Source organism: Sinocyclocheilus grahami, unplaced genomic scaffold, assembly GCF_001515645.1.
Source record: "Sinocyclocheilus grahami isolate Dianchi unplaced genomic scaffold, SAMN03320097.WGS_v1.1 scaffold411.1, whole genome shotgun sequence".
Lineage (NCBI taxonomy): Eukaryota > Metazoa > Chordata > Actinopteri > Cypriniformes > Cyprinidae > Sinocyclocheilus > Sinocyclocheilus grahami.
In genome coordinates, this window is record NW_015505590.1 from 650080 (window position 1) to 674571 (window position 24492).

Sequence of the window (24492 nt, forward strand, 5' to 3'; positions counted from 1 at the left end):
AAGCAATACGAAATACCTCTAGTTTTGTTTTCCTCCAGCTGCACTCCATTTTCCAGGCTGCTCTCTTTAGTGTGCGAGTGTGCTCATTATACCACGGTGTCAGACTATTTTCCTTAATCTTCCTTAAACGTAAAGGAGCAACCGTATCTAAAATGCTAGAAAAGAGAGAGTCCATAGTTTCTGTTGCATCATCAAGTTGTTCTGAGGTATTGGATACGCAAAGGAATTGAGATAAATCAGGAAGATTACTTACAAAGCAGTCTTTTGTGGTAGAAGTGATGGTTCTACCATACTTGTAACAAGGAGTAGAATTGACAGTTTTAGCTATATGAAGTTTGCACAAGACTAGATAATGATCTGAGATATCATTGCTTGGCTGCATAATTTCAACACCATCAACATCAATTCCATGTGACAGTATTAAATAGTAGAGTATGATTTTGACAATGAATAGGTCCTGACACGTGTTGTCTAACCCCAATAGAGTTCAAAATGTCTATGAATGCTGATTCCAATGGCACTATGTGCCATTTTTTCATTATCAACATGGATATTAAAATCACCAACAATTAAAGCATTATCTGCAGCCAGCACTAACTCATATATAAAATCAGCAAATTCTTTAATAAAGTCTGTATGGTGCCCTGGTGGCCTGTATACAGTAGCCAGTACAAACATCACAGGGGATTTATCATTAACACTTGTTTTGCTGGATAATGTTATATGAAGCACCATTACTTCAAACGAGTTGTACTTGAAGCCCGCCCTCTGAGAAATACTGAAAATATTGTTATAAATTGTAGCAACACCTCCCCCCTTTTTGGACATGGCTCATGTTTATAACAGTAATCTTGGGTGGTAGACTAGATTACTGTTATAAACATCTAGGTTATGCTCAGAGATCATATCATTTACAAAAAGTGCTTTCATAGAAAGGGACATTATATTCAATAAGCCAAGCTTTATCATTTGTTTATCCATATTACATCCGTTTTTTATTTGTTGAACATCAATTAAATTGTTACTCTTAAATTGGTTTGGCCGTTTTTTTTTATTTTCTAGTTCAGGGAACAGACACAGTCTCTATAGTGTGATATCTAGTTGAAAGGGTCTCTATGTGCTCAGAATTAACTGATTTCTGTGACGTGAGGTGGCTAGCAGACGGTCGGTTTAGCCAGTCTGTCTGCTTCCTGACCTGGGCCCCAGTTAGTCAAGTACAAACTTTAAGACTATGTGCCATATTTCTAGACAGAAGAGTGGAGGAGGGATGAAGACCATCTCTTTTCAACAGGTCAGGTCTGCCCCAAAAACTCGTCCAATTGTCTATGAAACCTATGTTATTCTGCGGGCACCACTTAGACATCCAGCCATTGAGTGACGACAGTCTGCTATGTATCTCGTCGCCACGGTAAGCAGGGAAGGGAACAGAGCATATTACAGTGTCTGACATCATACTTGCAAGTTCACACACCTCTTTAATTTTATTTTTAGTGATCTCCGACTGGCGAAGTCGAACATCATTAGCACCGGCGTGAATAACAATCTTACTGAATTTACGTCAAGCATTAGCCAGCACTTTTAAATTTGCCAAGATGTCAGGCGCTCTGGCTCCCGGTAAACATTGGACTATGGTGGCTGGTGTCTCTATTCCGCACTCAGCAGCACTCAACATGGGACTGCATTGCATCCTGCAACATCTAGACAGACCAGGGACTTATGTGAGGATCCTGTTTGTGGACTTCAGCTCGGCTTTTAACACTATCATCCCAAACCTCCTCCTGCCCAAATTAACTCAACTCTCCATGCCCACCTCCATCTGTCAGTGGATCACCAGCTTCCTGACAGACAGGCAGCAGCTAGTGAGGCTGGGAAAATTCTCATCCAGCACCCATACGATCAGCACTGGCGCCCCCCAGGGTTGCGTCCTCTCCCCGCTGCTCTTTTCCCCCTACACAAATGACTGCACATCTAAAGACCCCTCTGTCAAGCTCCTGAAATTTGCAGACGACACCACACTCATCGGCCTCATCCAGGACGGTGACGAGTCTGCTTACAGACAGGAGGTTAAAGAGCTGGCGGTCTGGTGCAGTCTTAATAACCTGGAGCTTAACATGCTCAAAACTGTGGAGATGATAGTGGACTTTAGGAGAAACCCTCCTGCTCTCCCCCCAATCACCATCATGGACAGCACTGTAACAACAATGGAGTCTTTCAGGTTCCTGGGCACCACAATCTCTCAGGACCTGAAGTGGGACAAACACATTGAGTCCATTGGCAAAAAGGCCCAGCATAGGTTGTACTTCCTTCGCCAGCTGAGGAAGTTCAACCTGCCACAGGAGCTGCTGAAACAGTTCTACTCCGCCATCATTGAATCCGTCCTCTGCACTTCTATAACTGTCTGGTTCAGCTCAGCTACTAAATCTGACCTCAGAAGACTACGGAGGATAGTCCGGACTGCTGAGTGAATCACCCTCCCTACTCTCCAAGAACTGTACTCATCCAGAGTGAGCAAAAGGGCTAGCAAAATCACTCTGGATCCCTCACATCCAGCACACTCCCTCTTTGAACTGTTGCCATCTGTTCGACGGCAACAGAGCACTGCGCACCAGAACGGCCAGACACAGGAATAGTTTCTTTCCTCAGGCAATCCATCTCATGAACACTTAACAATAATCGTGGAACACACAACACCAGTATACATCATTTAACACACACTTATTTACATTTAAAATTTGCACATATCATACCTGTACAAACAAACCCGATTCCAAAAAAGTTGGGACACAGTACAAATTGTGAATAAAAATTCCATTACAGTAGCATTCCTGTATGTGATGCAGTGCCGTCTAAGGGCCCGAAGATCACGGGCATCCAGTATGGTTTTCTGGCCTTGACCCTTACGCACAGAGATTGTTCCAGATTCTCTGAATCTTTGGATGATATTATGCACTGTAGATGATGATAACTTCAAACTCTTTGCAATTTTTTCTCTGAGAAACTCCTTTCTGATATTGCTCCACTATTTTTCGCTGCAGCATTGGGGGAATTGGTGATCCTCTGCCCATCTTGACTTCTGAGAGACACTGCTACTCTGAGAGGCTCTTTTTATACCCAATTATGTTGCCAATTGACCTAATAAGTTGCAAATTGGTCCTCCAGCTGTTCCTTATATGTACATTTAATTTTTCCGGCCTCTTATTGCTACCTGTCCCAACTTTTTTGGAATGTGTAGCTCTCATGAAATCCAAAATGAGCCAATATTTGGCATGACATTTCAAAATGTCTCACTTTCAACATTTGATATGTTATCTATATTTTATTGTGAATAAAATATAAATTTATGAGATTTGTAAATTATTCCATTCCTTTTTTTACTCACAATTTGTACAGTGTCCCAACTTTTTTGGAATTGGGTTTGTACAAAATTGTCTATATTATATATTGTGCTTTTGCTTTTTTGTACATTGTCTATTTTGTCTATTTTTATATTATTCCTTTTATTATCTGTGTCCTGTCTTGTCACTGTCATTCTGTTGCACTGTGGAGCTTCTGTCACTAAAACAAATTCCTTGTATGTGTAAACATACCTGGCAATAAAGCTCATTCTTCTTCTTCTTCTATTACCTCATAGCGTGACACATTCCACAACCTGTCGTTTTAGCAGATTGGCTTCAATATAAGCTGTTTTTAGACTAACGAGAAAGATTTAAATTCTGAAAATTACAGAATGTTTCTCTTGTGTTCAAAACACAAGAGTTTCCCAAGGTTGCTGATTGGTTGGAAGTTCAGTGGTCGTTCATAGTGAAGTCTTAGGCATTGGCTTAAGTTGCGGAGTTGTGGGCTGGTTGAAGTTTTAGACAGCCACTCGAGGTCGGACTCAGAGACACGGCATTGCGGCAAAACTTAACTCAGAACACGAAACTCTCAACGGAAAGAAAAGGAATTAGAAGCCAGCAGGAAGAGTGACGAATCTAGATGGCATTTCTCCTTATGGTTTTAGAGGAGCAGCTGGCGTGTAAGCCAGAGCACGCTCAAAGAGCGCTAAAAAGCAGTGTCAAAACACAGTGGCAAAAAGGCAAGAAAAAGCATAATTTGATGGTGTCCTGAGTATTTAAACATAGCAGTTGGACACATCCCAAATGGTGTCTTGACCTATTAGACATTGTCTTAGCTCGGGGTGTTGCTATGTTTCTCCTCCCAATACATAAATCAACATGTTATCTTATCAGTCACATGATCCGAATTTTCCCGCTCTTGCGTTTTTTTTGAGTGAAATTTGAGTATAATTTGAACATGATTTCTCATGTATCATTCAATAGTTATTAAAAATACATACACACTGGCTACGTTTACATGCACAATTTTTGGTTCAATCGGACTGAATTAATTCCGATTGATGAATCTGAATGTAGTGTTTACATGAAAGCTAAATAAAGTGATCGGGTTGATGTGCGCATTTATGTCACGAGCTTCAAATCGGAATAAATTTTTTTGACATGCGCACACTGCACAGATATAGAGTTTCTCACTGTTTGCACATAATAACCACTCTCCTACACGGCTTCTTTATTTGTTTTTAACAGCAGAATTAACATTTATTAATTTATGGATAAATATATATTTAAACCGCTGTGCCATGCTGCTCATATTTATCACGCAGTAAAAATGCCCCTCCCCGCTCCCAAAACGGGTTGCCTGTGGATGAGAATCCAAAACAAGGACTGGTGGGAGGTTGTCCTGCTCCACTTCAGTTGCCAGTGAAATGAGAGTTCCCTCTCAAGCTTTCACGAGACATCACAGAGACATTTCTCCGTTATGGGAACTCCTTCCCTTCCAACCTTTCTTGAAGTACTATTGGCTAACGCCAGTCCAAATGACTGGCCAATTGTCGCGAAGTGTGCAAATCGCATGCAAATACTGACGAGCTCCAGAGGCAGTATAAAATGCGGTGCACGTGACAATTACGTCAGAATCTTCTACTTCACCTGTTGAATTCACTGTGGCAACAATCTCCAAGATCTGCGTGGGACCAATTAAGCCGCCGGATCAACACGACCACTGTGTCGCCTGCCTGGGCTGGACGAGTCCCCCGTCGAGGAGACCGTCGCTGCGCACCTGTGTCCTGCAGCGGCCAAGACCCTAGGCTTGAACATGAGCCTCCCCTCGAAGCCGTGCAGGATTCAATCGGACTGAATTAATTCCGATTGATGAATCTGAATGTAGTGTTTACATGAAAGCTAAATAAAGTGATCGGGATGATGTGACATAGCAGTGCAGCTCCTGCAGCCGGCGGAGGACGAAGCCCTCATGGTGGAGGCCATTAAGGATCTGCGTGCGGCAACGGACTTCGCGCTGATGGCAACGAAGCAAGCGGCCCAGGCCGTGGGTAAGGCCATGGGGTTTTATGGTCGTCCTTCAGAAGCACCTATGGTTAAACCTGGCTGACCTCAAGGATGCTGACCGTAAAGTGCTGCTGAATGCTCCTGTGACTCTCTCCGGCCTCTTCGGTGATGCCGTGGAGTCCATTATTGAGCACTTCGTGGAGGCTCAAAAGCGCGCCAAAGCCATGAGTCACGTGATGCTGAGGTGCGCTTTCCAGCAGCAGACGGTGAGATCCAGATCCTCGTCGGCACCTGGCTCTTCTCAACGGAGGGTTAACCTCATGCCAGCGACCGCTGCGGTGTCTGCTCGCCAGGAGCCGGATGTCCAGAAAAAGGTGTGGGGTCCCGGGAGAAAAGCCATGGCCAGCGGAGGAGCCAGCGACGTGACTCTCGCCCGCCGCTGGCTGCAAAGTCGTCATCCTGACGGTCTGAAGAGAGGAGGAGAGTGCGCGAGCGGTCCGGCTCCCAAGTGCCTCAAGTTCATGTGTGGGAATGTTTGTGCGTTGGATGCTCATTCAATAAAAATGCATACATGCTCACAAAAAGAGCTTTTTCCTCCTCACTCAGTCAATGTGGTGCCGCTCGGCCCACCTCAAAGCAGTGCAGAGCCGCCGCCCACACAGGTTATAGTCGCGCAGCACTCACCGGCGCTTCCAATGACCAAGCCGCCTAACCCTGGCGCAAATTCGGCCCGGGGAGTGGTTTGCGTCCGTGGACTTAAAGGACGCGTACTTTCACATTCAGATAGCACCACATCACAGACACTTTCTGAGGTTTACTTTCGAGGGCCCCACGCACTTTCTCAAAGTGCATGGATGCAGCACTTTCCCCTCTCAGAGCGAGCGGGATGCGCGTTCTCAACTATCTGGACGATTGGCTTATTTTAGCTCAGTCCCGGGACATGCTAGTCAGCCATATAGACACGCTGCTTCGTCACTTGGTGTCCCTAGGGCTATGTGTCAACATGCAGAAGAGCATTCTCGCCCCGAGTCAGTCTATAACATATCTGGGAGTGTGCTTCGACTCGGTGGAGATGAGAGCCATTTTGTCTTCCCTGCACCATTTCAGACTGGGCAGCTCTGTTCACTTGAAGAAATTTCAGAGGCTGCTGGGACTCATGGCGTCTGCTTCAGCGGTATGTCATCTGGGCTTACTACACATGCGCCCGCTGCAATTATGGCTGAAATCTCGAGTCCCTTGGACGGCGTGGGCTTCGGGCCGTTTGCGCATCGCGGTCTTCCGCGACTGCATCGAAGCGCTGGAGCCATGGTGCAACCCAGATCTCTTCAGCCTGGGGGTTCCCCTGGTCTTGGTGACGTCGCGTGTTGTGGTCACGACGGACGCATCGACTCGCGGCTGGGGAGCAGTGTGTGAGGGCATGCCGGCTTCGGGGCTGTGGTCAGAACCTCAGAGCCGGTGGCACATAAACCGCTTGGAGCTGGAAGCAATGTTCTTAGCTCTAAAGGATTTTCGGCCGCAGCCGGAACAGCGACATGTACTGATTCGCATGACAACATGTCTGTGGTGTCGTACATAAATTACTAAGGAGGCGTATGCTCCAGGGCTCTGTACAAGCAGGCAGCGAATCTCCTGCTATGGGCGGACCGTCACTTTCTCTCCCATCAAAGCAGCACACATACACGGTCACCTGAATCGCGGGACGGACATGCTTTCGAGGAAAGGGATTCCTCAAGGAGGTTGCACCCCGAGTCGGTTCAGATGATTTGGGCCCGCTACGGGAGAGCGGAGGTCGATCTGTTCGCCACGAGCGAGAATGCACACTGCCCACTGTTCTTCTCCCTGTCTCACTCCCCGTTGGAAGGGGACGCTCTGACATCGCACTGGCTGGTAGCCAGGCTGTCTGCGTTTCCTCTGATCAAGATATTACTGCTGGTGTTATGCAAGATCAGGGAGGAGGGGGCTTCGGTGATACTCATCGCCCCGAACTGGCCGAACCAGCCTTGGTTCCCGGACCTGACAGAGCTGCTAGTGGCGCCGCCCTGGCCTATCCCAATCAGGAAGGATCTGCTGTCTCAAGCGAGCGGCTCGGTGTGGCACATCAACACTGAAAGTCTATGTGGCCGCTATTGCCTCGTTTCGTTCCCCTCTGGGCGGGCAATTGATCGGTAGGCATGCGCTGGTGGTGAGTTTCCTTAAGGGAGCGAGGGGATTGCATCCCCCGCGTCCGCCTTCAGTCCCGCCCTGGAACATAGAGGGGGTGTTAAGAATAGAGGGGGTGTTAAGAACTCTTTCACAGCCACCATTCGAGCCTTTAGCATCCGTTGATATGAGTGTGGCCGCTATTGCCTCATTTCGTTCCCCGCTGGGCGGGCAATCGATCGGTAGGCATGCGCTGGTGGTGAGTTTCCTTAAGGGAGCGAGGGGATTGCATCCCCCGTGTCCGCCTTCAGTCCCGCCCTGGAACATAGAGGGGGTGTTAAGAGCTCTTTCACAGCCACCATTCGAGCCTTTAGCATCCGTTGATATGAGGGAGCTATCTCTCAAAAGTGCACTTCTTCTTGCCCTGGCTTCGGCTAAGCGCATAGGGGATTTACATGCGTTTTCTGTGGACAGCGACTGTATTCGCTTTGGACCCAGTGACTGCAGCGTCACTCTCCGGCCGAGACCGGGCTATGTGCCTAAATCACTATGTACCCCCTTCAGAGCGCAGACTGTTTCGCTGACCGCCCTGTCTTGTGAGTGATCAACCTCACGTGATGCGTATGCTCAGACTTCGGTGTGCCCCGTCAGGGCTTTGAGGATTTACATTGACCGTTCGGACAGTTTTCGGCAATCTGACCAGCTTCTCGTGTGCTACGGAGGTTGTGCAAAGGGCTGGGCCATGTCAAAACAGAGACTTTCCCACTGGATTGTTGACACTATCACGGCTGCTTATACGTGCCAAGGTTTGGAATGCCCTTTGCACATTAGGGCCCACTCAACAAGAGCTATCGCCTCCTCCTGGGCGTGGTCGAGAGGTATGTCTATTCAAGATATATGCTTTGCAGCCGGCTGGTCTTCTCAGAATACCTTCGCCAGGTTTTACAAGCTGGACGTTCAGTCCTTAGCCTCCCAAGTGCTGTCGGTGAGTGACTGATTCACGTTTATGCTACCTCTATTCATGTGTGTTGCTGCCTCGCACAGTAGTTACTCTGCGCAGCCGTCTATGCTAATGTTGTTGTTGTCTGCCCTGTACTCAGTGCAGCTTCCTGTTATTCATGTCTGATTCCCTTCATACTACCATTATCAGGTTATGTGTTATGCTGCTAAACACAGTTATGTCTGTGCAGCCCCTTACAGTACTGTTGCTACTGCCCTGTTCTCAGCGCAGCATACGTTATTACTGACCAGATTTGCAAATTTCGTATACCTGGGCTGTAGACGCTCATTGGCTTGTCTCCACCTATCAGCTGTGAGCCCACCTAGCAAGCGTCACTATTGGTTGTGGAAATTGTGTGTTCTATCTTCGCTGAGTATGTGACTGGTTCAGGCTGCTCGTAGCCTCTCTCACGGCGGGATTGAATATCGTTCCCATAACGGAGAAATGTCTCCGTGATGTCTCGTGAAAGCTCGAGAGGGAACGTGTCCGGTTACTATGGTAACCTCGGTTCCCTGAGAGCGGGAACGAGACATCATGGAGGTCGCCGTGTTCGCTGCTCGACCAGCTAAGCGGCATTCAGTATCAGATTCTGACGTAATTGTCACGTGCACCGCATTTTATACTGCCTCTCAAGCTCGTCAGTATTTGCATGCGATTTGCATACTTCGCGACAATTGGCCAGTCATTTGGACTGGCGTTAGCCAATAGGACTTCAAGAAAGGTTGGAAGGGAAGGAGTTCCCATAACGGAAAAATGTCTCCGTGATGTCTCGTTCCCGCTCTCAGGGAACCGAGGTTACCATAGTAACCGGAGACTTTTTATAATGACAGGACACACATTTATACAACACTTTATTCAAAAGGAAGAACCGCTCATTCCGCACGTCATACGTCATTACGCTATTTCTGCGTCATTGCACATGCGCAGTCATTTCAGATTCGGGGTTCAATCAAATCAAGTGGTTACATGCACTCTCAATTGTATTAGAAAAGGAATAAACCACCCCCTTCAATCCGATCGAAATTTCATTCCGATCGAGCTCAATCGGATCGATTAAGGTGTTTACATGAAGGTTTTTCAGTCCGATTGAGCCGTTAATCCGATTACAAATGGATTATTTGGTTGCATGTAAACGTAGCCACTGAGTGATTAGAACATTATAGACAATTGTGTGGGTTACATACATGCTATGAAGTTATGCAATGGACTGATATTCGTTTATAAGTCCTTTTAAGATGATTGTAGATGCATCTACATATGTAAAAAAACAGTCTCTCTGTCGTTCTGTGAACGTGAGGGTGTGCTTTGTGAGGAACAAAAAGGTCAAAATTCTAGAAGGAGCCTGGTCTTTGTCCTCTGTGGGGGAAACCAGTCCGAACAAGTATGTAGCTCATGATTTCTATCATGGATTTACATGTGATGGTCAGCTGTGCATCTCTTTGACAATTAATCTTGGTTACTTGCCCCAAATTTGACAAACTCCTTCCTGAGTTGGGATTATCAATGTGTTATTTTATGTTAATACTGTGAAGGCAAGCTGTTCTGTGAAAGAGCTGGTTGGTTAGGCTTGCTTCAGACTGGCTGGCACTAGGATCTGTGCAGATTTATGACGTTGACTTGTTATCCTGGGCCTCTTTGTGGAATTTGACTCTTTGGGTTGTTCACCAATCTGATCAAATCTTAAATTGTCTGATTCACTCTGATACCCTACAAAGCGAAATGGGAGAGAGAGGGGAGATGGGATCGGGAAAGGTCTGCAAGCTGGGACTTAAACACAGGGCACCCGAAGCGCAACGGCGCTATATGTCGACATGCTGCCCACGAGGCTATCGGCACTGACGTGTAACTGTTTTATTACGTGATCACTATTGCTTCGTCTGTTATTACAGATCGTTTGATATGTACTGAGTATTTATGCATTTTTAACCTTAATCACTGCAGCGTCCATCTATGAGGAATGTAGGGTGTCAAACATGCACAGCTGTTAGCCAATCATAGCAGTGGGCGTTTACTTCAGAGTCTACAATCCGCCATGCCTATTCAAACAGAGTGTTCTGATGAGCAAAACAGGATAGCCTATTACTTCTAAATTATGATGATTTTTGATGTAAAAATCTTAACATTATAAGTCAGTGTTTCTCAACCCTGGTCCTGGGCGCCCCCCAACACTGCACATTTTGTCTCCCTAATCAAACACACCTGATTCAACTCATTAGCTCATTAGAAGAAATTCCAGGACCTGCAATGGGTGTGTCAGACAAGGGAGACATACAAAATGAGCAGTGTTGGGGGGCGCCCAGGACCAGGGTTGAGAAACACTGTAATAAGTGGACCTCGGAGAACAGTACAAAATTAAAAAAACAAAAACGGCAGTTCATGACCCCTTTAAGTTGCATTATTGATATAAAAGGGGGATGCTCTTTTTAAACTGTGATAATATGGGATGACTACTTTGAAATCTTTCTATAAAGACAAAATGTTTTTTCCCCCTTATTTAACAACACGGCATTTAACATTTAATATATTGGTCTCACTTTTAACAGAAGGAAACAAAAATATGTTGTTCTCATCATTATGGCAGCGTGCACTGGAGCCTTGTACTAAAAATATGTTACAGCTATGGTCAGTTTTGTTTTTTAAGATCAACTACTTCAAAGTTAGTTGAACTGTCACCATAGAATAGAATAATTACACATCCCATGTCAGTGGCAAATACTTTTGAAGGAAAGTATCGGCCAAGCATTTGTTTCTGGCTTTAGAGCTGCTGTCTGTTGTCTTTAAGGCATATTCCAGGTTCAAAATAGGTTAATAGTTGACAATATTTGTGGCATAATTCAGCATAACACAACAATTATTTTCCTCTAATTCTATTCAAAAAAGCAAAGATAGGTGTCATAGTGAGACACTTAAAATTGACTGGAGCCAATTTCATGACATCTAAACTACTCACACCTTAATCAAACACATATAAACCAGCTAATTAAGATCTCAGGGACACTTGATAATTAAAGACAGGTGTGTTGGAGCAGGGTTTGCACTGAGCTCTACAGGACGGTAGATCTCCAGGAACAGGATTGGGCACCCCTGTGATAAACCATAAAATGGCTGTAAAATTGCAGAGAACAGCTTTGTAGCTGAAATAATACAAATTTTAACAGAAAAAAATACTGTGAAGGCTTTTTTAAAATGATAAGCTTTGCATTTCTGCCTCACCATAACCCCAATTTTTGCCTTTTTGCAGTCAATTATTTCTTTAACTTAAATTATATTTAACCCAGAATAGTCTAGACTGGTGCAAACCAGCCAAAGAGCAATATTACTGTGCACTTCACAACCATCTTATTATAGAATTTTTGTGTTTAAAGGGGTCATATGATGCGATTTCAAGTTTTCCTTTCTCTTTGGAGTGTTACAAGCTGATTGTGCATAGATAAGATCCCTGAAGTTGCAAAGACTAAAGTCTCAATGGCCAATCAGAGCAGACTGCGCTTGTCGGAAGGAGGGACTTTGTTGAAAACTACGTGTTTGAGAGAAGCAGGCATAGAGGACCTACAGTAATGTACAGTATTTGAAAAATAATGTGTTTTTTGAACATTAAAGCATGTCAACATATTCTGTTACACCAAATACACAAAATAACGATCTTTAAAAAAGCATCATATGACCCCTTTAAATGTGTTTTCTATAGATAATCAAATAAGCTGACTGCAGCTGTTGCCTGTGATGTTCATGTGTGCCTGACTTATGCAGATGCGAACTGCCCAACATCCTCACAGGGAGAATTAAGCCCCTAAAGGCTTGACTTAGTGTAGTTTGACTAAAGGCGAGGACGGAGTGTAGCACTCATGTAACGGGGGCCTTTCACCTCCATAAATCCTTATAGGGACGACCAACTCCTCCATATTCATTTAAAAGGCATTTGAAAAAGCTGTTTTTTGCATGCATGCGTTTCACTACAGACTGATGAAGCGCAGTACTCTGTGCAATTAAACACTTTGGAGATTGTAAATAATTTAACAGCTACCATTTTATCATTGCAAGATATGCATGTATCAACAGTAGGGGACATGCTTAATGAAAAGTTGATCTATCTACACTACTGTACAAAGTGTGTGATCTGTTTTTTTTTTTAAAGAAATTAATAATTGATCAGAAGTGACAGTAAAAACTTTAACATTCTTAAATGCTGTTCTTTTGTTCTTTCTGTTCATTAAAGAATCCTGAAAAACAAACCAAAAAATGGTTTCCTAACTGATTTTCTGTTTTCATCATCGATAATAAGAAATGTTTCTTGAGCACCAAATCAGCATATTAGAATAATCTCCTCCAGTCATAGTTTCACCATTAAGCTAAAATGTCCTTACCATTACGATCACTCATTTTACCAGAATCAAAGGTTGAGGCCATGATCAGATCTTTATATTCAATAGGATAAATGATTTAACATAGATGAAACATTCAAATTTGAATAAGTTTCTTTTTTCCCCAAGAATTCAAGGGATCAAATATGTGAAATGTGAATAAATGTATGGTGCATTGATCTCTATTCTGCATGGCAACCTTTCTCTTATTGAGATTGGCGAGACCCAGAGCTCATGAGGGAGATCGAAGCTGCAACTGGAGAAGATCTGGGCTCCTCAAAGACGTATGGGAAGGGAAAGAATGGCAACAAAGGAAAGTCAAAGAAAAAGTACCCAAACCTTACAGATTTAAAGCAAAATGCCAGTACATCTCGTTCAAGACTAGAGAAGAAAGTCTTTAACAAGTGAGTAATAATAGATGTTCCAAGATTAAATAGAAAATCACTAAATTGGCCTGATACTTTTTGCTATATTGGGAGATAACTGAAGTCAAGTATATTTGTATTGAATACTGGTGAACATATTTGACAAGTTATGGGTAAATAGATCATTTGAATCTCAACCACATTGTTTCCTCATAGGAGATCCATGAGACGAGTTACGGAGGTCATGAACAAGATGGACAAGAGGAAACATGAGAAATTTTCAAATCAATTTAACTATGCACTGAATTAAAGGATACAGCCGTACTGCCACACACCAGTTTGGATTTTTATGCAGAACAAAAGCACATTGTTAATACTGTGCCTCAAATTAACTATAATCTTTGTACTGTCAACTTTGGATTGTCATTTGTAATGCCTGCATAATTGTATTAATTAATTAATTTTTTGTTCTGAGTGGTATGTAACTAATTTATAAATTTTAATTTGATTAAATTTTGTATTTTCAACATTGTATTTTCCAAACTTTTGTCTTTGCTACATTGTAGTAGACCTATTTGTGATCCAGAATTATATAAATATAACAGTACTTTTAAAGAAATATGTTGTCAGTGTAAGTCTTATGTGAATGTTAATATAGAGTAAATTTCTACTGATTTTATAAGACATGACTTTGTCTTTATTAATTTAAGGGGTTTCTTTGTTGTGAAGATTAAAAACACATCACAGCAACATATGAAGGCCTATGCAAGGTAGGATTTTTTTTTTTCATTTCAAGACTTTTACATAAAATTTAATTTATTAACGTTTGCATGTTCTTTGAGTAACATAGCCTCACGACAGACTTGTAGTTTACCTTAATCGATTAGATCCGCTGAAACAGTAAGTACACACATTTTTATTAATATAAATTTTTTGTAACAATTATATTAAAAACATATTTGCATTACAACAAATGAAGAATGGCTTACAATTTTAAATGAGGCCAGCTAAGTTAACTTGACTGTATATTGCAGAAAACTATGGCATTGCTAATAAGGAAGCAATGCTTTTGAAAAAAGCTGTTAATTGGGAAAGGGATTTCACTGTTGCAGAATTAGTGTTAATTGACATTGGTGTAGCTCGTGTGGTCTTATTGCACCAAATAAATAAATATATATTTTTTTCATCCACCCATCGGTAACGAATATGGATTCCTCACACTGACAGGACGCTATTGCAGCAGCCGTAGCATTCTTTTCTGCCTCAGAAAAAAACTTTAAAAACTAATAGAGAAACCTACTTCCCTAAATGTGTAAATAAGTATGATGATTTCCAACGGACGACGAAGAATATGTTAATCGGACAAAAATAATGACGTATTAAAAAAGATCGTCATGGTCCGTCTTTTCATATGTGTTCAACGTAACGACTATAATTTCCCCCATACGTAAATATTTTATTCACTTGCAAAATTGGAGCAAAAGAAAAAGAAAAGTGTGATTAAAAGAATATTTAAAGTATTTAATGCATTCTAATTGTAATAATAATGATAACAATACGTAGTTAATAATGCTGTAAATGTGATGTAGCTTTTGCACCCATTTCATTGTGAATTTATATGTCTGGACACGAAACAAGATCATACGTTGGCATGCCAGAAACGAATTTAGCAATCGTTTTCAAATATATTTTATAATATTTTAAATAGTTTTTACTTGATTTAAAACCCCCATTTTATAAAACAATCACTAACATTTTCCTTGAATATCGCGTAAAAGAAAAGTTTGCTTATATAGGTTTAATGTAATATTTTATGCCATTCGAAGTTTAAGCAGTATACAAAGCATGCATCAAAAACAATCGCACCAGCAAGGTTGAAAATCGTGCGAATTTTAGCAGCAGTATACTAATTCGTTTTAAGGCGTTGGACTCCTTACTTAGCCTAATATTAATAGTACTTAAAGTACGCAAATTTCAGAAACGATAGAGTCCTGTGTTAAACATCACAGTCTTCAGTTTCAGTATCAAAAACAATAATAGACTAAAATATTTTTAACGAACAAAACTGTAAATTGCAATCGAAATTCTAATAGCCTATTTTTCAACTGCCTTTCAGTAGTCCTCAGCTGACATTTAGGCTACGTTATTGATATTTAAGCAACTATCAAAACAATAAGTGATTTGAAAGGAAAATTAATTGTCTTATTTTAAATATTTATAAATGTAAAATGATAATATTTTCAACATGATATTTTCTTAGATGTTGGTCAATAGTTAGGCTAATGTTCAAGTAAATCAACGCAGCAATAATCTATTTCAGCCATTATACACAAGGGTTTCAAAGGGGGGGAACTTTCTATATTCGTAAAAATGACGTGAAATGTACAGTAAACGATTACCAATAGAACTCCTGTTCGCGCTTCATTGAACGAAATTGACCGCGATTAATTCCAGCTTTTCGAGTAAGCGGTTTCTCAGTTTATAAAATTCTATTTCAAATCAGGCATTAGCATATTAGTGCAAGATCATGTAAAACTTGGTTTTAACTCTAGTTCATAAAGCCATGCCAACGAAATGTTTGACAACTGATCTTTGTCATCTGTCATTTTATTTCAACCATTTAATTGTAAGACAAACAATTAAATAATAGCATAGTCTATGCAACGTCAGAATGAAATAATATGGCCCACAGTAAAAAATAAAAATAATAAAAACTTTTCATTAGGCTTATGTTTACACGATTTTTAGTCCAATCTCATTCTTTGTTTCAGTACATACCGTTTAATTCCCTACTACATTTGCATTCAAAGTTAATGTCTAAACACATTTCATAATAACTAAATATATACAGTTTGATCTTCGGAAATATTCACAGTTGATCAAAATGAAGCAAATTGAAATCAAATCTAATTATTATCATGTATTGCCGAACATGAGGAAAATTATTCCTTAACTTAGGCTAATTCTGGGTTTGCCACAGTGCAGAATGGTTGCTACATCTCGGTTTTTAAGACAAACCTATCAAATGTCTTTGCAAGTGTGTGACAGCATAGTGCTTCATGTTAAAAATGTTCCTGTGCCGAGTTGACCGGACACTGTTTCTTCCGATCCAGGACATCTCCTAAAGATTTCTTCTTATAAGTGCGGCGCGTAAAATGTGGGAGCTCCGTAAGTCTGAGAGCCGAGCATGAAGGGTGACAGTACCGCGTGACCCGGCAGAAAGGGTAATTGAGTGGTGCAGACGAGTCCTCCTGGCGCGTGACCCGGATAGCTGGTGTGCATGGAGAGATGACCGCCCATAGGAGGAGACGGGCTCAGAGGACTCAGGCTGCCCAGCCCGTGACTCGGTCCACCTCCGCTCCCGCTGGTCGGCGCGCTCGTGTCCGCGCCCGGGTTCTGTTTCTTCCACTTGGTCCGGCGGTTCTGAAACCATATTTTCACCTGAGTCTCTGTCAAGCTCAAAGACAGCGCCAGGTTGAGGCGTTCGCACACGGACAGGTATCGCGTCGATTTAAATTTGTTCTCCAGAGCAACTAGCTGCTCGTACGTGAACGCAGTCCGGGCCCTTCTGGGTTTGCCAGACTTCGAGTCCGAACCGGAGCGCTTACGCTTGGGTTTCACCGGCTGATTCTGTCCGTTTGATGAGGACTGTTGAGTCTGCTGTCCTTCTGGACTTTTGTTTAGTGAGTCGTCGTCCTCATGCTGCCCATACTCGGCGTCGTTGTTTCCAAGCAGGGCGCTGCTCTCCTCACTGCACAGATCCTCCTGCAGCTCGCTGTCCGACTGATTCCCTCGGGTAAAATCAGCCTCACATTCATCTGACCGGAACACAAATCCGTCTTCTGTGGAAACACAAAACATTGTTGTCAAAGTCAGCTTTACACCAATGACCTGAATTTACAGAGTTTAACACCCGCTGATATGAGTTTGGTAGCACCAACGAGGGGGGGGGGAAGCATTTTAGTAAGTACATTCAGTTGTTTCTTACTCTATATTTCCTATATTTTTGTCTTTTCTAAAATACAATCCTTAATTTTCTCATTTAAATATATAACATTTCTTGTAATGTGATTTAGAAATTGTTTTCTACTTTAAGTGTCTGAAATAAACTTCAGCACAGATGCCTAATTGTTATAGCATTTTGTTTACTAGTTTAAAGTTTAAATCCTTAAACAACAACAACAGAGAATAACAACATTTTTACACTTGAAATTAAACCGAAATTTCTGTTCATTTTAGTAAGTACATTCAGTTGTTTCTTACTCTATATTTCCTATATTTTTGTCTTTTCTAAAATACAATCCTTAATTTTCTCATTTAAATATATAACATTTCTTGTAATGTGATTTCGATTGAGTAACGTAGAAATTGTTTTCTACTTTAAGTGTCTGAAAATAAACTTCAGCACAGATGCCTAATTGTTATAGCATTTTGTTTACTAGTTTAAAGTTTAAATCCTTAAACAACAACAACAGAGAATAACAACATTTTTACACTTGAAATTAAACCGAAATTTCTGTTTTAGTCGTTCTTTTTCCTCTTTATATAAAGTGGGGACAGAGTAGATTGCACTTTTGGCGTGTCAATTCGTCTTGACATCTTAAATCACAGCACGGTCGTCTAATCGATAACTCTCAATTTACTCATCCATTTAAAGCGGCTGTTAAAAACAGCGCAAACCTTATCAAATTATTGCAGCCTACAATTACTGTTTATTGAAAATTGCTTTCGCGCGCTGCCTCCAATCAATCATAGAGGTTGGCACATATTTGTCCTTGCAAATGCAGACACAGAAGATAAGATGAAGACCGCGCTTTCTGATTTCACCATTTAGATTCGATACAAAGCACTAATATATCTGGAGAAAAGAAGAAGAAGAAAAAAACAATTAAACCCATTCGATTGCGTTTAATTTAACGCAACTTGCTGCGTAAAGACGCTGATAATGTGGAGGATCTGTTCCAGACTGGTCGATATCCTATTATAGAAATGAGTATATCTCTTTCAGGCAGCTTGCAAACTCTTTCTCAACATTTAAATTATAGGTCTAAAATTCGGATAATTACAAGATTACAACCTATTATACTTATTAAAGGAGATATCGATCATGGGTCTCAAAAAAAAAGAAAAAAAAAAAGTTGTCGGACAGCACGACTGCAGTGCTCCAAAATCATTCTTAAACGCAGGCATTATCAGAAGATTTGTTTCAGTGTATTCACTTGACAATTAAAAATTCCAAGTGGCATAGGCTACATTTAAAAATGTGTTTCTACCAGTCTCAAGAGTAACTGTAAAAGTAATATCTAATAGCAATCCTGATAATTCCTTATTTCACTCCAAAACCACTCAATTAAAAGACTTAACATGTCCATTTACGAGTATTTTAATGATTTTACAAAAAAGAAAAAAAAAACTGATACAATTCCTTCTGTAAATAAACTTTAGTTAAAATCCATCTTTATGGCTCTTCCAGGTGCAGAAAATGTGGTTTAAGGTCTAGTTGCATTTGTTAACAATAAATACATTATTTTGTTATAAAAACTTGATTTTTCTTATAATAAACGCCCTAAGTAACAAAACCGGTCTGAATATGGGCATTCAAGCAGTGTCCTGCAATTACATGTTATAAAAACTATTTTAAACGTTATTATTCTAGATTTCTTTGTATTACCTAAATAATTATGAGACTACATTGAATATTCGAACTTTTATTAATTCATTTGACACACCACAGTATCATTTTAAGTGAAAAGTGAATTATAATCGTGAAAAACTTTTTTTCCAAAACGGTGACCAATCACAGCACCTTTTTACTCCCTTATACATCCATGTACATTTTGCATTAATATGTTTAATTGAATAAAAAAAATAAAAAAACGTGCCCACATTTCAGTTATATAACTTTAACTTATAGGCTACAATGTTGATGTTGAAAAAATGCTTGTCCATATTATTTGTATGTACTTTCGCGCTGTCATGTTAAACATCATTTTGAACATATACACAATGACAAGGGAAAAACAATGGTAACTTACTTAAAATCCCTGATGTTTTTTTACAGTCGTAGTCCTCTTGATAAGACTTGTGCTCGATCGTATGATTTGAGTCATCGCTTCTGTTTTCTGCACCAAACGTGAAATCACAGCTTGACCTATTAGATGTTTGCTTCTTACTAGTAAATTTATTGGGGTCCAAAATGTCCAGAACCGAGAACGAGGTTGTCCGGTGGACGGTAGGAGGCGCGCCCGCGGGTGAGGGCTCGTGTCTCGGTGAGGTTTCTCGACTCTCCGCCGGTAAATCTTCTCTCCCACCGGCGCAGTTAAACACTGGCAATTCTCCGGCAGCGAGGCGTTTGTCGTCCATGCCGTCCTGCGGAGCGACCACGATCACGCCGGCAGCGGCAGGTACGATGGAGTCGCCAACCTGCACTTTATCCCGGTTCATAGCTCTCCAGAGGGCAGCACAGCCGCCTGACTTCTGTTCTCTTTTGCCGTTCTTTATTCAACAGGACACATACTGGTGAAAAGACATCAAATAAGTGCAGTCTGCTACTTAAGATGATTTTGGCCAGGAGTTGATCCAGCCGGTCTCTGGATGGTGATGCTGATGTCCCCCTGCTCAGGTCCTTTTCGGGTTTGAACCGTCCCCTCAGGACCCCGTCGTTTATGTCACACACACACACACACACACACGCGCGCGCGCCCAGCTGGCTACCCTCCCCTTTACACAGATCAGATCATCTCCAAAATTTAGACACAAGCCCTGGCTTATTTATGCATTCATATTCCACTGTGAGTGGTAATTGACTACAAATTAATCCCATGCCTCTAATAGCCTATTATCTCAGTCTGAGTATGAGAAGCACCAGAGAAGATTGAGCGATGATGTGGCCTCTGATATACACAGCTGTCAACTCACACCCAACGTGAGAGCACTGGACTGGAAACACACTAAATAGGCTTATTTTTCCCTACTTTCTCCCTCCCATCTCCTGCGCTGGGTTAAGGTTGGGATAATCATTGTTTCCAGAGAAATTAATGAGAAAATGGGCCACTGAAAGCAGTGATGTCTTGGAGTGGTTAGCAGTGAGTCTTTTTCATTTGACGACAAAACAGAAACACATAGAATCGATTTTTAATTGTTAATTGGCTATATATATATATATATATATATATATATCCCCATATTAATCACAAATTATCACCCTAATGAAAATAAAACTGAAATGAAAAATGATTGAAAAATGTATTAGTTTACAACAAACAAGTGACCAAAAAGCAGTTTTTAAACTGATAACAACTATGAGAGCAAAGTCCTAATGGTGTAGTTCAGATAAAAAAAAGTGCCACAGAAGTGTGACAAAATTAAATTTTCTTTTGTTTGGTTCAACACGAACAAGGTCTGTTCTTTGCAATTACCGAAGGCAATGATCCTTTATAAGCAAGAAATTAAAAGTTGCACAAAAATGGGTAAAACAATCAGCTGTAAGGATGAACATGATTATCCCATCAAGACCGGACCCATGGGAGTCACGATATGAGCCCCTGCAAAGAGGCTGCAGCATCATGGGCCATGACGTTCAACTTTTAATCTGATCTATTGAGGGGCCAAATAATAGCCATTATAATAGACTTTCATCTTTCCCATGAGTGTTTCTCAATTTTGTAGCCTAAATTTACACATTCGTCCGTACAAACTATCATGCTAATTTTAACAAGCTGATTAAATAAAGTATATTTTACACTGCAAAACCTTGCATTTGCACCTTGATTATGGTGCAAATGTAGACCTCAGATATGTTTATCCATGAAAGCACAATTTGTCTATCGATGAAAATACACAATTGGCTGTTGAGTCAGCCAGGCTGTTTTGCTAGTGGATTGGGGAATTGCTGAAAATTAAAAAAATTCTCCCAGTATCCCACTGAATGATTTTGTCAATTTAATAATATTATGCACAATAATTTGCATGTTGTCACAATTGTCCAATTCACAGACCCCCAAGTCTACACACAAGAAACAGATCGAACCATCTTCCTTATTATTTCACCCTAGATCATGTGAGAAAATCATTGACAATAGCATATTCATTATAGATAAAAATTAAATAACCAAGACACCCCTACAACAGCGTCCCAAACCATTGTGCATGAGCACACCCTTTCTGGCATGTTATCACAAATCAGTTACCTATCCTAGATCATTTGACCAGACAATAATTCAAAAATTACAGGTCTCTATTTTTCAGATATAGATCAGAGATATTTAGGACACTAAATTATGTTTTTTTTTTCAGCTCTAAATAACAGTCATCTTAAAATAAATGAATAATAATAATAATTAAAAAAAAATTCTGCTGGGACAGCACATTTGCAAGTCAGTTTACACAATATAAAATATTGTGCCGTTCTAGTGCTCTGGGAGGAAAGACAGCTTTAGTCAAAGCGTCAGAAGCAATCTAATGATTTTAAATGAGCACAGAGTAGTAAAAGCCTGACAATTCTCCATCACAACAGCAGATGATGGTTAAAACGACTAGAAATCAATATTCTGACCAGGTGTCTCCCACTGATAAGAGGTGCCAAGACAATGTTGACTATTAAACTCGACAGCTTGAGATATTACACTATTACTTATGCTATTTTTAATAATCTATAATATTTGGGCTATAATTAATTAATTCTATGGGTCAGATAATATCTCGGTCTGGGATGAGGTCGAGGGGGTCTATTAAGACTGGTAATGAGAAAGGAGAATTCCAATCTTAGTGCCCAGGGTTTGTGAACGGACAAATACACCCGACTGTTTCAAACACAGCGGAGGGAAAGAGAGAGGAGAAACTAGAGGAGAATGAGAAAAGAGAATGAGAGAATAAAAAAATAACAACTGAGGTTTAATACCATCTCTTATAAATTGTGATACATTCATGGTTAAGCAGAGGGATTTTTTTGGACCCATAAAAAAAGTTAAAAATTACATTACAGATGGGGTCTTGTTCATGATAATGAGTTCCCATGATCTTATGATGTATTGTTTTAACTCTTATTGTGAAAACTCATATTAGTGATAAAAATGCTTTGGTGGGCGGTTATAATTTCTACAGATTTTTTTATTCTAAAATCTTAATGATAATTAACACAGGAGACATAGAGACATCTGCAAGTAGCAAGCAGCTGCTGCTATGCAATATGTTCAAACTGACCAGAGGGGGGCGCGCTTCTCTTCAATCTCACAACTCGCAGTCAGAATGCATAGAAGAGAATCTGTACCAGCAAAACTGAAAATTGTAGCATTTTATTAATCAGATTACTGGAATTATATTTTACCTGAATCAATACAAATAATTTGACCTATATTTGAAGAAACAAAATGATTAGACAAATTTATTCACACCAAAATAAAATGAAAAATAAGCTACTGTTCAGAAGTTTGGGGTCTGTAAGATTTGTTTTAAATGTTTTTGAATAAAAGTCTTTCATGCTCACCCAGGCTGCATTTTTTTTACTTATCAAAAATACAGTAAAATGGTACTATTGTAAAATATTATTGCAATTTTTTAAAGTGTGTCACTTGATCCTTCAGAACTCATTCTCATGTGCTGATTTGGTGCTCAAGAAACATTTATTATTATTATCAATCTTAAAAAACAGATGTGCAGCTTAATATATATTTGAATCCTTTTTCAGGATTCTTTATTATTGTTATTATCATTATTATTATATTTGTAATACAAGTCTTTACCATCAGTTTTGACCAATTTAATTACCATTAATATTTTATATTATGGCATTTTCAATGACAATTCTGACAATTATTCAAGTTTTCCCCACAATTCTCATTCCCATAATGTACTGTACACATATAAAATCATTTCTGTAATGCAGAACAAATTATTTAAATTGTTTAAAAATGTTTATAAATTGTGAAAAATTATGCATTTTTACAGTAATAAGAAAAATCAAGATTAACTGGAATTACAAAAAAAAAAAATAAAGTAAAATGTTTGCAATTATAGTAATTATGGTAAAAAATAATAATGTCACAATGCAAAAAGTCGTAATATTTCTAAAATGTGCTTCATTTTCATTAGGCAATAATACATTTCCTCTATATAATTATGGGTTCATTCTTCTTTTTTATTTTTTAACCAATAGATAAAAAAAGGACACAACTAGCAAAAAAATTCAGGACCTATAAATAAAGAACATTTTGAAGCCATGAGAAAAACGTACACTGGGGGCAATCGTTTCAGGTTAGAGGCCTCTGCTATTGTGTCACATTGAGGTTATAGTGCCTCAGTCAATAAGCAATACAGCCGTTTGACTCACTGATAAACATTCCCTGGCAAGAGAGGCAAGGGGACATATTGATGACCATCTGAATTTTTCTTACCTTTGCAGGCCTCTTATTTCTCTACTTGGTGAGAGATTGTTTGGGGGGATTTATGCAAGGGTGGTCTGGTATCTCCTGCTGCACTTGCAGATGGAGCTCTAAATTGTGCATCACAGCAGACAGAAGCTGTTTAAATGCATTGAAACTAGGAGTCCTATAAGCTAAATTAACACACAGAATGCTGGCTGTAAATCCAGCATGCATACATACAGTGGGTACGGAAAGTATTCAGACCCCCTTAAATTTTTCAACTTGTTGGGTCTTTCCCAAAAAGACTCATGGCTGTATTCGATCAAAAGGGTGCTTCTACTAAATACTGAGCAAAGGGTCTGAATACTTAGGACCATGTGATATTTCAGTTTTTCTTTTTTAATAAATCTGCAAAAATGTCAACAATTCTGTGTTTTTCTGTCAATATGGGGTGCTGTGTGTACATTAATGAGGAAAAAAAATTAACTTAAATGATTTTAGCAAATGGCTGCAATATAACAAAGAGTAAAAAATTTAAGGGGGTCTGAATACTTTCCGTACCCACTGTACACATACACCAAACAGAGGTGAAAGGACAGCATTCTGGGGCTTCTCTTGATCACTTGGTCAATCAGTCAATATTCACACAGTTTCAGAGAGCAGAAACTGCAGAAACACACAACTGGACCTTCTGTCCTGGGCCGGGCTTAAGGGGGGCCTGGACTGCAAGTGACTGTTATTAAGGGGGCTCTGTGGCCCTGGTTGTAGATGAAAATTATAAATGCACTCTAGAATAAAATTTGAATGTGTGATTTACACTAGCAACCTTTTAACAATTCTAACCTTAGTATGAATTAGGAGTCCATTTCAAATAATCACTAGCAATAGCTACCATACCATAAACATAGGCAAACATGCTACAAG

General features: G+C 40.3%; 2 protein-coding genes across 2 annotated transcripts in view; one reads left to right on the forward strand and one right to left on the reverse strand.

The window, feature by feature from the left end:
- The window catches only part of LOC107550991 (UV-stimulated scaffold protein A-like), a 50316-nt gene extending 36726 nt beyond the window's left edge, over nucleotides 1–13590 (forward strand). The window contains exons 10-11 of the mRNA XM_016232467.1: nucleotides 13057–13246; nucleotides 13424–13590. Coding sequence (XP_016087953.1) covers nucleotides 13057–13246; nucleotides 13424–13517 — 284 coding nt within the window. The 3' untranslated portion in view covers nucleotides 13518–13590. The remainder of the gene's footprint in view (nucleotides 1–13056; nucleotides 13247–13423) is intronic.
- Nucleotides 13591–16138: 2548 nt separating this feature from the next.
- On the reverse strand, nucleotides 16139–19651 carry LOC107550996 (NK1 transcription factor-related protein 2-like). The gene is made up of 2 exons (XM_016232473.1): nucleotides 19243–19651; nucleotides 16139–17049 (listed from the first exon to the last, which is right to left on the reverse strand). The coding sequence occupies exons 1-2, from the start codon at nucleotides 19649–19651 to the stop codon at nucleotides 16343–16345; spliced, it is 1116 nt and encodes a 371-aa protein (XP_016087959.1). The 3' UTR covers nucleotides 16139–16342.
- Nucleotides 19652–24492: the final 4841 nt, after the last annotated feature.